Source organism: Bos javanicus, chromosome 4, assembly GCF_032452875.1.
Source record: "Bos javanicus breed banteng chromosome 4, ARS-OSU_banteng_1.0, whole genome shotgun sequence".
In the NCBI taxonomy this organism is placed as follows: Eukaryota; Metazoa; Chordata; class Mammalia; order Artiodactyla; family Bovidae; genus Bos; species Bos javanicus.
The window spans coordinates 77,904,917-77,919,021 of NC_083871.1; the positions used below are offsets into that span (position 1 = coordinate 77,904,917).

A 14,105-nucleotide genomic window follows, 5' to 3' on the forward strand; every position below is an offset into this window, starting at 1 on the left:
ACCAGTGTTGCTAAGGACAAAGCGGAACCTCCTTCTGTTTGTTCTCTGCCTCTAGAGGGATGGGACATAATAAAGCTACATATATAGGTATGGGGGGACTTCCCTGGTGGCCCAGGGGTTAAGACTCTGTACTTCCAATGCAGGGGACATGGGTTCGACCCCTGGTTGGGAAACTCAGGGAACTAAAATCCTACATGTTGTGCGGCATGGCCAAAAAAAAAAAAAAAAAACAGATATAAGGTGTGAGGTTGCAAGAAAGGGGCCCAAAAGGATCACTTGATTGTTTTGAGTGCTGCAGGAAGCTCAGGGTAAACGAACCCTCCCTTCAGCTTACAGAGACCTACACTAGAGAGTGAGTAAAATGTTTAAGAGAAAAATAAGTGAAGTACATAAAGGGGGAACCATGCCAACACCCACACATGCAGGGAAACATCACGAGAGATGTGGACAGAGAAACTTCCTCCTTTTGTGGTCCCACCTGCTCAAAACTTGGTTATGCTGTTTCCTGTTCATATTTGTGTGTGTGTGTGTGTGTGTGTGTGTGTGTGTGTGTGTATAGTTTTGGCTGCACCATGCAGCATATGGATCTTAGTTCCTGACCAGGGATTGAACCTCCACCCCCTGCATTGGAAGCAGGGAGTCTTAACTGCGAACCATCAGGGGGAGTCTCCCTGTACACATATTTAAAAGTGAGGACATCAGCTGTTGGGACCTTACTGTCAATTAGAGTGGAGCTAAAGGTGGCCCTGGGTCCATCCATGTTCTGGGCTTGGACAGCTCTTAGCTCTAGGCATCCCGACCCAAACCACAAGCTTGGACTCAGATGGCTCCTCTGGTCCTCTCTGGAAACCTCCGGTTGCAAATATCTGCATTCAGCAGCCTGAGCTCTGACTACCTGCAAAAATGCTTCTTACTTCTCACCTTCCATAGGAAGGTGTACACCCACAGCCACATTCCTCTAGTCAGCACGTGTCTCAAGCACAGCAGAGGTGGCAATTTCCAACAGTGTTCTAACAGGACGAGGGGGTGGGGGGTGCACCTGGCTCTGGTCCCAGTCCTACCAACCAGCTTCAACAAGAGGACTGAAACGTGCACTTCTTCTATAGAGGTTTGGGTTAAAAAAGCGTTTGAATGCTTATTTTTACAAAGTTTGAAAACTGCTAGTACAATGGAAAGAACACAGGCTTGGAAGTGAGTTGCACTGGGTTTTCCTGGATGATCTGGGGCCTGAGGCTAATGATACCTACTTCACTGATAGGTAAGGATGAGGTAAAGATAAGGCCTGATGATATTCCTTTTTTGTGCCCTTCCTGTGCATTGTGGAGGAGAAGGCGTGATCATTCGAGGACTGCAGACAGGCTGCTTGAGCATGATTCTCACATAATCATTTATTAGCTGTGTGCCCTTGGCGAGCTTCTTAACCTCTCTGAGCCGCGGGTGATCATAATTTCCCAGGTGATCATAATAATGCCCATTCCAGACAGTTGGTATAAACATTATGAGAAAATTCTTGTAAAAGTGCTAGGCCCTGGCACATTGGCGAGAACTCAGTAAACGTTAGCAAATACTAGCACTTTGTGCAACAGGGCTTCAGGCAATGACCCTGGTCTCACTGGTCCTTTTACTGTGACCTTTCAAGGCTATGCCTCCCCACCTCCTCATCCCCTGCTGCAGCTCTGCTCTGTTCCACTATGTTGTTGGAAGGCGGCTCTAACTTAAGGAATTGTGTCTGCAAACAACTCGCAGAGGCTCCTAATGTTTTAAAGACTTGTTATGAAGCTTTTTATCTTGAAGGGTGGTTTGCTGGTGAAAGAGCTGCATTTCGTACCAGATGGGACCCATCATGATGTTGGTTTCCCAAATGGACCAAGAGGACTTGGTTTCGAAAAACAACACATTAAGGATATTCAAGTAAAATCTGCAAACATTTAGTGATTATTTCTGGCGTTGTGTTTTCTGTCATTTATGGATGTGCGGGTGTTTATGGAAGATGCTGGGAATCAAAGAGTATCACTACTCCCCAAATGGAAGAATTATCAGGGTGTGTAATGAACCAGGATCAAATGGAGGCTTTAGCAATGGAGGAACCAACAGACACCACCTCAGTATGATCTTATAGTCAACCTGAACATCTTTGTACTATTTTAAAGTCTCTTGAACATTTTTAAATGAAAAAAAAAAAAAGACTTGGTATGGAGGATAAAGAATCAGTATTTGGGGAACATTACAACAGTATGATGTGATAAAGCTGATAAAGAGCTGGGCATGATACAGGCAAGCTGAGTACAATATTAATGGCAAGATCTAGGTGGTAGCTGTGTAGATGCTCACTGCAGAGTTCTTTCAACTTCACCAGTGCCTGCAACTTTCACAATAAAATGCTGGAATGAATGCAGGTCACAGATGTAACTGGACTTCTGCTCCTATATCTGATATTGTTCACTGCGTGGCTTAGGCAACCCGCTCATATCTGTGTGTTGTGTCTGAGTCGCTCAGTCATGTCTGACTCTTTGCGACCCCAGGGACTGTAGCCCACCAGGCTCCTCTGTCCATGAAATTCTCCAGGCAAGAATACTGGAGTGGGTTGCCATTTCCTTCTCCAGGGCTCCCATAGGGAAAATTAGAATTGGATCCCTTAAGTCCAAGGGAGCTCCCGGGGGGCATCTTCATTACTTAAGTGTTCCTCCTCTGTAAGGCCTTCTGACTTCCAGATTGTTAAATTGTGAGCCATTCGGGGGCTCTTCTGATCTAAACATATCTAACATATCAGATCTGTATGCTTCTCTTAACCTTATGGGGCAACTAGGAGGAAGGCGTGAAGCAACATAAGTGAGATTCCAGCACCTGTCCCACTGCAGAAGCAGATGACTCTTCTGGAGTCAGGGGTGGGGGTCTAGGTCCCTGGGTCTCCCCAAATTCTCCCTCATGAACACACAAGGATGTCCTTATATTGCCCCCTCCTCACAGCTTTTCCTGACCTACCTTTTGTTCTCTGTCTCCAAGCACACGGTCATCTTCATATACTGGTCTTCCTTTCGCTCTTCCAAAGTGGCAGATACGAGAGACAGTTCCCCGAAGAGGGAGACCAGCCAGGTCAGGCGAGAGATGCCGCTGAACGCAGGGAAGCCAAACCGCTCTTCTTCCAATGGGGCAGCTGTGGGGAATCACAGACAAGGCAGGGACTGGAGGGGAAAGGCTGACAATTGGGGGGTGACAGGGAGCCAACAGATGTGGCTGGGGATCAGAACACACAACCTTGCCTCCTAGCGGGGGTGTGCGAGATGATTCTCATGGAGACTTTCAGAAAAATGTCTCCCTTTGCTCCTATTTCTGAAATTCAGTTTGCTGGTAAAATAAAATATTTCATTGGAAATTGCAGGTTATCTGGCTCACAGGGAAATAAAAATGTTTCAGGCTTCTAATGTATATATGTTGCGTGTATATATACACACACACACACACACACACACATATATATGTGGTACACACATATACATATATATTCTCTTAGTAACTTGAAGTAAAAGAAGAATTAACATATTTTAGTCCTGCAAGCCTATGTTCCTATAAATATATAGCTGTGTAAATTATAAGAGGGCGAAAGAATCGTGATAGCTGTGAAGAAAACAGTAATACCTATAGACTACATCAAGAAAATTGATACAGTGGTATTTTCTTAGACTTCAATATCTATCATCTCAGGTACAACAGTACATTCCAAAGAGGATCTGGGTGAGAAACCTGGTCAAGATGTTGCTCCCCTCTGTTCCCAGTCTAAATTTTAAACATAACTTCAATTTATAAGATATCATATCTGTTACACTGATTTTTAAACCACAGATTTCTTGTAACTTGATCCTGACTTAAAACAACTCATAATCATGAGTATGTTCTAAAGAAGATCACAAGCAAATCAAATTAAAAGGTAAATAATGGCAAACCAAGACTGTAAGTTTCATAGACTACATGGTTTGAAATCACTAGGACCTAAGTGTCAAACTTACACAGGAATCACAGCTCCCTCTGGGCTGGTCACTGTCTGCTCCTGCTCTTTGCAGAGGACTGAGCAGCCGTCACAAGTCTGAGCCTGAGTCATAACTGTTGGGTCAACTTTGTGAAGCTACCCACCTCTGAGCTTCATTAAAAAAAATCTGTATGACAGGGGTAATGAATACCCACTTTATGGGATTATCCTATGAATTAATATGAAATAATGCATGTCACATACTTAGCACAATTCCTTGTGCAGATTAATGGTTATTATTTGTTGCCACAAAGCTCATTAGACGGTCATTTTAAAGGATGAAGATGGATCACAGCCTTGGAGAATGAACTTCTACAGTGGGGAAGAGAGCAGGGATGAGATAGTTAGGGTGTTTGGGATCAACATGTACACTCTGCTATATTTAAAATGAATAACCAACAAAGTCCTACTGTACAGCACTGGGAACTCTGCTCAATGTTATGGCAGCCTGGATGGGAGGGGAGTTTGGGGGAGAATGGATACATGTGTATGTATGACTGAGTTCCTTTGCTGTCCCGCTGAAACTATCACACATTGTTAAATGGCTATACTCCAATATAAAATAAAGAGTTTAAAACATACAAAAAGGAATAAAATAAAGGATGAAGATGGATTCTGAAATGAGATTCCACTGTATTTTCTGGAAACTCGTGAAGAGATGAATGGTTTTCCCACTTAACAATGTCACACTTTCCTTCCTGTAATGCAAGTCCTCGGGAAACGTGGCCCAGATGCTTTAGGGTGCAGAGCTGGAGGCTCCAGCTTGTTCATTTCCTACTGCTAATGCCTTAGGGTACAGACAGATCTAAGGAGTCCGCCCAGAGGAGACTGCAGAGCTGGAAGCTCCAGGTTGTTCATTTTCTCCTGCTAATGGAGGTGCTCCCAGAAAGACCAACATAAACGGCTGAATATATAGTAGATCGGATATTCTGGCTGCAGCTAATGTTCTGATAACTTGTTGGAGGAAGGAAGGGGCTATGCATATTCTATTTGCTGCATAGATAAGTATAAAAATATTCTCTTCTCCAAGGAACCTTTTTCTCAGTCCTTTTTAAAAAAGAGCTTTCACTTTTAACCTGTAGAACATAATATCCAATTTGTCAGGATTTCATGAGAGAAGCTTCTGCCTAATCGACTGGGCCAAAAGTATAAATGTGCTTCAGATTTCTAACACATATTTTACCCAAGGCCCACCAAGCAATCAAACCTCATTTGAGAAAAGAAGCAAAATAGATATTTTTATTGTCTGTGGCTATTTGGGAAAATTAAATCAGCCTGCAGAGACTCTTTGGCAGAAATGAATCCAAGCTCACATCCTAGAGAGCAAGGAAAGAACTCAGCATCCCCACCTCACCCCACCCTGCCTCACCAGGGACTCATGACCTGTGATCCCACCAAGGACTGACCTGTGAAGAGGAGAGACCCTTTCAGCAGGTCCTTCCCCACCACTTCTTTCTTCAGGAATGCAAACTCCTCCATCAAGAGTTCAACATGCTCCTCATGCAAGACTTTCCCTGTCATGACAAGAATGGAGTGAAAAAGGCAGTTATCATCAACTGTGTTATTTGTAGGATATACACATGAAATAATTAGGGGATCAGCTGGGCAACTTACTCTTATATGATTCAAGAAAAAGTAGTTCTCTGTACTGTATTATATTTACTACTCTTCTGGAAGTCTGTCATTATTTCAAATAATCTTCAACAAAACAAATAGTTACAGCAACAAAAATATGAGAGTAAGCCAGAAAGAGTCATGGATTATGAAATAAGAACTTCTTAGGAGAAAATGAAAGGGCAGCTTGCAATTCATGGACTTGAAGTCTCAACTCATTCATTTTCTCACATGTATTTCAACAGCTTTCTAAAACAACTAGTAATTTACGAAATTCTCAAGAACCATTTTGGCCTCATCTTTCAAAACAGGGTGTGTTGTCTATCTTAGAAATAATAAGTGTTTTTAAATTTGGGAGGAAAATGAGAAGTAAAAATATCAAGATCCTATTTACCAGGAAGAACCACTACTAAGATATTGGTTTACTTCCCTTTTGTCATTCTGCTGTGAATTATTTTTCATGATTGTGATCATATGGTAGAAACAAAATTATTTTTAGTTTTAAAGTATAAATGTAAATTCAGGTCATTGTAGAAAATTGAGAACACGTGAAAGAGCATAAAGAAAAAAATGAAACCACTCAGAATGCTACCAGTAAATCATTGTTGCCTTTTGTTTCATTTGGTTTTTTTTCCCTTGAGTAACCAGTTAATCACTGTTGCCATTTTGTTTCATTTGCTTTTTTTCCCCCTCCCTTATATGTGACATGATGTTGACACTGATGTTTAAGCAATACAGGAAAGATCTCAGATCCTAGCTGAGAGATAATCGGAAAGGCAGTTTGGTAGTAGATCATCTATGTTACTGTGGGTATATATGACCGAGAGGACATGGGCACTAGGGAACTTTCTGGAATAATAAAAATGTTCTGTATCTTGACTGGAGTAATCATTACATGGGTATATACTCTGTCCAAATTCATTTAACTCTGCACTTAAAATCTCTGAATTTGTCACAAGGAAATTCTATCTCAAATTACAAAAACTCAGATAATCAGATGAGCACCAGATTTATTATTCAATTTCTTCAGTGGCTTTGGTGTTAGCCTGTTCAGAGCTCCTTTTGTAGAAGAAATAAAACGTACTTCTCAGAAATTCTTGTGTCATAGGGTTCGTGATTTGTAACTAGTTTAACCACCGACACAAGTGCTAGAAAAGCTCATCTCACTTGTTATTTAAATATGTCAGATTTGGCAAGCTATCCCCTCTGATTGGTGAGGTAACAGATGGGGCTAGAGATTCATTTTATGTGTGCCCATGAAAACAAAAATATGATTTTCCATTCTATTTGTGATATTCAAAATGCAAACAGTACCCTTAACCAAGCAGTAGTCAACTATATGATACCCAATGCTGAAACTATTTTCTATGGCATCCTGGGTAAATATGTTGGAACAGTTATGATTCTTAGAAAACTCTTCCTTGTATGAAGATGAGATCTCCATCTCTATAATTCTACCCCCTACCAGCAGAAGCAATACAACATAAATTTATTTTCTTTTTCTATAGAGAGCTTTTAATAATCTTAATTTTTTTTCCTTTACATTAAATATTTAAATTTCTCTAGTGATTTGTCCAAATTATGTGTAACTTTTTAAAATTTGTTTTTGTTTTGGGGGGCTATACTGTATATACAATTTAGCACCTTCTTAACAATTTTAAAAAATGTATTATTTCATATTACTAAAACAAATTATGCTCATGAAACATGAAAAATAAAGAAACATGAAAAATAAAGAAAAATAGAAAGTAAATAAAATCATCCAAAATACCACTACCAAGAAATAACCACTATCAAAACAAATTGTCCACACATCTGTATTTGTTTTAAGGTGATACTACATGTAGTTCTGTAACCTGTTCTGTATTTAGTCATGTATCATGTACCTTTTTTATGACAGTAAGAATCTATGACTGAGCCTAAATAGTATTCATCAGATGAAAATACCATAATTAATCATTAACCATTCTCTTTTGAATACTGAATTTGCGTGCCAATTTTTGCTCTTAAAATATTGGCATGAACACTTCTGTACAAAATAATTTTTTTTATGTATTTCTGTAGAATGAGGTTTACAAAAGATCTGAACTTTTGACTATTATTTGATACGTATTTTGACTTGCCCAAATTGTTAAATTAATGATGTTGCACTTGGGGCTTTCTAATTATTGTGCATCAACATTCCACTTGAGGTCAAATCCTCTCTTCAATTTTGATTGCTCTGATTCTTCCAAATTTATTTGGTTTTTAAAAAAATTGTAGTAAAACGTACAATATAAAATTTACCCTATTAACCAATTTTCAGTCTATAGTCCAGCAGTAGTAACTATAAGGACACTGTTGTACAAAAGATCTTTAGAACTTTTTCACTTTGCAAAACTGAAACTTTGTACCCAACTAAAATAACTCCCTCTACTCCTCCACACCACTCCCTAGCAGCCATCCTTTTATTTTCTGTTTCTGCGAATTTAACTATTCTAGATACTTCATATAATCTCTTTGTGACTAGCTTATATTATTTACCATAATATTCTCAAGATTCTTCCATGTTGCAGCTTGTGACAAGATTCACTTCTTTCTTAAGGCTGAATAATATTCCATTGTATATATTCACCACATTTTCTTTATCCATTCATTCATCAGTGGACATCTGAGTTGTTTCCACTTCTTGGTTATTGTGAATAATGTGCTATGAACCAGAGTGTGCAAATATCTCTTCCAAATCCTTTAGTCTTTTCAGTATATACCCAGAACTGGGATTGCTGGATCATACGGTAATTCTATTTATAAATTTTTCAGAAACCTCCATACAGTTTTCCAGAGTGGCTGAACCATATTATATTCCCACCAATAGGGCACAGGGCTCTAATTAGTTTCTCCACACTCTCACTGTTGTTTTGTTTTGTTTTGTTGCTTTGTTTTGGCCATACTGTGTGGCATGTGGGATCTTAGTTCCCTTGTCAGGGATCAAACCTGTGCCCCCTGCATAGAAGCTTGGAGTCTTAACTACTGGACCAAAAGGCAAGTCCCAGTTTCGTTTAGTTTTTTTTTAATCGTGGCTATCTTCATGGGTTTGAGGAGATATTTCAATGTGGTTTTGCTTTGCATTCCTTTAATCATTAATGATGTGTGCTCAGTTGCTCAGTTGTGTCTGACTCTCTGTGGCCCCATGGACTGTAGCCCACCAGGCTCCTCTGTCCATGGAATTTTCCAGGCAAGAATACTGGAGCGAGTTGCCATTTCCTTCTCCAGGAGATCTTCCCGACCCAGGGATCGCATCTTGCATCTCCTACATTGGCAGGTGGATTCTTTACCAGCTGCCATGTAAGTTTCTGTACGAATTATGGTTTCCCTGGACCCAGTGGTCTTACAAACAGCAACATTAGCTCAAAGAATTGTGGACATCACAAAATATGGTTCTTTTAGACGTGAGAAATACACGCCCTTCAATGGTGCCTCAATGCTCTCTAATCTCTAATTTGAGTAAGGAAAAAATTCAGGCTGCTCTCAGAAGCACTTGGAAGTGAGATTCAATTCAGACCGATGGCCCCTCAGTTTCCTCCAGTGACCCTACACTGAACAAGGAAATTGCAAATTCCCTGTACATCTATGCCTTTCTCTAGTGTGAATTCTCCAGTGTTCAAACAGATTTGCTCGTAAAATATTTCCCACATTTAGTATGCTCTTAAGGCCTTTCTCCTGTGTGATAATCATTAGTGACAATGAGCATCTTTTTGGTATGCTTGTTGGCCATTTGTAAATCTTCTTTGGAGAAGTACCTATTCAGGTTCTTTGTGTATTTTAAAGTTAGGTTATTTATTGTTGTTGTTGAGTCTTAAGAGCTCTTTATATAATCTGGATATTAACCCTTATCAGGTACCTGATTTGCAAACACATTCTCCCATTCTGCAGGTTGCCTTGTCACTCTGTTGACTGTCTCCTTTGTTGCGCAGAAGGTTTTTTTAGTTTAGTGCAAAATCCCGTGTCTACTTTTGCTTTTGTTGCCTGTACTTCGGGTGTCACATCCAGAAAAAAATCACTGCCATGGCCAATGTCCAGAAGCTTTTCCCTACATTTTCTTCCAGTTTTATAATTTTACACCTTATATTTAGGGCTGTATGAGTTAAAATGGTATAAAGTAAAGGTACAACTTCATTCTTTTGCATGTGGCTATCCATCTCTCCCAACACTTTCTGTTAAAGAGACTGTCCATTCCCCCCACTGTGTGATCTCAAAGACCCTTGTCAAAGATCGCTTGACCATCTATACACAAGGGTTTGTTTCTGGGCTCTCTATTCTATTCCATTGGACTATATGCCTTTTCAAAAATATTTCTTTATATTTGACTGCATCAGGTCTTAGTGGTGGCGTGTGGGCTTCTCTCTAGTTGTGGTGTTCAGCAAGGCTCAGAGGGAAAAATGTGGACTTCAGAGCCCAAAAGGATTGAAATCAAATCTCCACCTCTCATTTAGTGGTCACATTACTAGCTTTGTGACCTGGTACACAATTTTTTAAAAAAGTATAGTAGATGTACAATAGTATATAAGTTGCTGCTGCTGCTGCTAAGTCGCTTCAGTTGTGTCCGACTCTGTGTGACCCCATAGACAGCAGCCCACCAGGCTCCCCCGTCCCTGGGATTCTCCAGGCAAGAACACTGGAGTGGGTTGCCATTTCCTTCTCCAATGCATGAAAGTGGAAAGTGAAAGTGAAGTCACTCAGTCGTATCTGACCCTCATTACAGGCATACAATTTTTGAAGGTTATGCTCCATTTCTGGTAGAAAATTTTCGACTTCTCTGAGCCATGGATTCCTATACATAAGCTAGAGAAAATACCTACCTCCAAGGATTTCTAAGAGAATTAAACAAAATAACATGCTTAGAAGAGTTTCCAAGTTCCCAGTATTAATAAACGGTGCTCCTCTTGAGAACAAAAACCATAAACTGTGCACATCAGACAATCAATTACCCTAATCTAGGCATTTTCCCATTAGCAATACAAGTATCACATGAATAAAAGCAAGATAATATAATATTAGCATAAGTGGAAGCTAATTCATATTTTTCATTAGAGTAAAAGGAGCTGATAAGCCTTGAACAAAAGTCTGCCAATTCCCACCCATCCCTCTGCCCTGTTGTTCCTCCACAAACATACCCCGACCCCCGCACTTTATGTGCCTACAGTATGCAGGCTGGGCTGGGAGCCCCTGGGCTAATAACATATCTGACACAGGGTTGTTTATAAGGCATAAGGTTGGTACCATAGAAGTCTTAGAGGCAGGAATTCTTAGTAAGAGGGTGTGCGCTCCAAACGCACAGAACATACATCACCTTTCTGCTCGGCCAACTCCCACAGGTCCTTAGCTGCCACCCAAGACAGTGTCATGGGGTATTCCACAAGGACATGCTTTCCAGCATTCAGGAATTGCCTTTGGAAAAGAGGGATAAATACGGATAAAATGCACTTCAATTAAGCTTTGCTTAAGTACCCTGCATGACAGACTGAAAAATGCACACAAGTCTCCAGGTAAATGTGCCATGACAGAATGCAGACGAGAGTCAGGGCCAGGGGATGCGGAGGACAAACTGCATCTCATGCTATTTTCTATTTAGCAGTAAGAGAAAGGCTTTCTAGTTATGTGCTCACTTGAACATTCACCCATTCGTTCACTGACATATCCAACCAGGTAATATTTACCAGTTATTCTGGAGGAGAAATACAGCCATGTCAATAGGTAAATTGTCCATTACCACAGTCAGTTCCCAACTGTGGGAGTTGGTGATGGACAGGGAGGCCTGTGCTGCAGTCCTTGAGCAGCGACTGGAAGTTGCTCAGTCATGTCCATTTACTGCAGCATGCTAGGCCTCTCTGTCCATCACCAACTCCTGGAGCTTACTCAAACTCATGTCCATGAAGTCAGTGACGCCATCCAACCATCTCATCCTCTGTTGTCCCCTTCTCCTCCTGCCTTCAATCTTTCCCAGCATCAGGGTCTTTTCAAATGAGTTAGTTCTTTGCATCAGGTGGCCAAAGTATTACAGTTTCAGCTTCAGCATCAGTCCTTCCACTGAATATTCAGGACTGATTTCCTTTAGGATGGACTGGTTGGATCTCCTTGCAGTCCAAGGGACTCTCAAGAGTCTCCTCCAACACCACAGTTCAAAAGCATCAGTTCTTCAGCACTCAGCTTTCTTTATCGTCCAACTCTCACATCCATACATGACTACTGGAAAAACCATAGCTTTGACTAGATGGACCTTTGTTGGCACAGTAATGTCTCTGCTTCTTAATATGCTATCTAGGTTCATCATAACTTTTCTTCCAAGGAGCAAGCATCTTTTAATTTCATGGCTGCAATCACCATCTGCAGTGATTTTGGAGCCCTCCAAAAATAAAGTCTGTTACTGTTTCCACTGTTTCCCCATCTATTTGCCATGAAATGATGGGACCAGATGCCATGATCTTAGTTTTCCGAATGTTGAGCTTTAAGCCAAATTTTTCATTCTCCTCTTATATTTTCATCAACAGGGTCTTTAGTTCTTCTTCACTTTCTGCCATAAGGGTGGTGTCATCTGCATATCTGAGGTTATTGATATTTCTTCTGGCAATCTTGATTCTAGCTTGTGCTTCACCCAGTCCAGCATTTCTCACGATGTAGTCTGCATATAAGTTAAATAAGCAGAGTGACATTATACAGCCTTGACTTATTCCTTTTCCTATTTGGAACCAGTCTGTTGTTCCATATCCAATTCTAACTGTTGCTTCTTGACATGCATACAGATTTCTCAGGAGGCAGGGCAGGTGGTCTGGTATTCCCATCTTGTTAAGAATTTCCCACAGTTTGCTGTGATCCACACAGTCAAAGGCTTTGGCGTAGTCAATAAAGCAGAAATAGATGTTTTTCTGGAACTTTCTCACTTTTTCGATGATCCAACGGATATTGGCAATTTGGTCTCTGGTTCCTCTGCCTTTTCTAAATTCAGCTTGAACATCTGGAAGTTCACAGTTCACGTACTGTTGAAGTCTGGCTTGGAGAATTTTGAGCATTACTTTACTAGCGTGTGAGATGAGTGCGATTGTGTGGTAGTCTGAACATTCTTCGGCATTGCCTTTCTTTGGGGTTGGAATGAAAACTCACCTTTTCTAGTCCTATGGCCACTGCTGAGTTTTCCAAATTTGCTGGCATATTGAATACAGCACTTTCACAGCATCATGTTTTAGGATTTGCAATAGCTCAACTGGAATTCTATCACCTCTAGTAGCTCCATTACCACATGACAGCTATCAATCAAGACTACAAAACTCGTGGCAGCCAGCTCTGTCTGAGGCAATTGGAAAACATTTCACTAAGGCTCTGAACTGGGTCTTGAAGTGTAAACAGGCATTTTCCAGGTGCCAGGAGATGAGGGTGTTTCACGATGAACAGCATAGGCAGGGGCTTGGGCATTTATGGGGCTTTGTCCATTGAGACATGGTGTGAATTTCAGCGTTTCTGTGTGGCAGGGGAGGGGAGAGAGAGAGAAATGAGGTCCTAAAAGGAGCTGGGAGTCTGATGTAAGGGAAGGACCCAGAGTGCTGTGCTCAGAAGTGTGGCTTTTGTGCTCCAGATATTCTAGGGGACAAACATTGATAAGTATGGGAATTATATGATTACTTCGTTCAGGTCTTCTCTGGTGCCAAAGAAGGTTAAGGGGATCCACATAAAGGTGCTCTGTCCACATTTAGAGTGAGTGTGATAAAGAGAGAGCAGCTGACTTCTGGGCAACCACACTGCGGAAGTAGCTGTAGTTTAATGTCAGGGCCTAAACGGAAAGCTGAGCTCTAGGGGCAGGTGGCACTGCCTTGTTAGCTGCCAGGTCTTCCATGGGGCTCTTCCTTCCAGGCTCCATGCCACCAAATGCCTGGAGAGCTCTAGGCTTTGCATTCAAAGGTGGGGCAGGGGGTAGGGTACGTGTGGGGGAGACATTTCATTTCTCTTACTCTATGAATATAATGCAACCTCCCCAATCTTAGGCCACCACTATTTCCTTAATCATCTCATGGCAAAAAACACTTCCTATTAAAGAACTCCTAGAGATATTCTCAGAGAGATTTCATGTTGTTTAAAGTACAAAGGATAAAATGTTGGAAGCTGAAAGAACTATGGCATTTCTCCAAGGCACAAAAAAGACATTGGCTCCATATCCTAAATTATACGCTGAGAAGAAGGCAAATGTTGGTCTCTCAGTCGTGTCTGACTCTGTGGCCGGTGGACTATAGCCTGCCAGGCTCCTCTGTCTGTGGAATTCTCCAGGCCAGAATACTGGAGTGGGTAGCCTTTCCCTTCTCCAGGAGATCTTCCCAACCCAGGGATCGAACCCAGGTCTCCAACATTGTAGGCAGATTCTAAGAAGGTAGGCACTAGTCAAACTACTCTCAATAAAATTTTTACAATGAAATAAGGCACTTTAATTCTTAATGTGTCTAAT

General features: G+C 41.1%; 1 protein-coding gene across 1 annotated transcript in view; it reads right to left on the reverse strand.

The window, feature by feature from the left end:
• BLVRA (biliverdin reductase A) overlaps positions 1 to 14,105 on the reverse strand; it is a 50,588-nt gene that overhangs the window by 1,671 nt on the left and 34,812 nt on the right. Inside the window, exons 5-7 of the mRNA XM_061414475.1 lie at positions 10,968 to 11,065; positions 5,431 to 5,538; positions 2,983 to 3,154 (exon numbers count right to left, since the gene is read on the reverse strand). Of these exons, the coding sequence (XP_061270459.1) occupies positions 2,983 to 3,154; positions 5,431 to 5,538; positions 10,968 to 11,065 (378 nt within the window). The remainder of the gene's footprint in view (positions 1 to 2,982; positions 3,155 to 5,430; positions 5,539 to 10,967; positions 11,066 to 14,105) is intronic.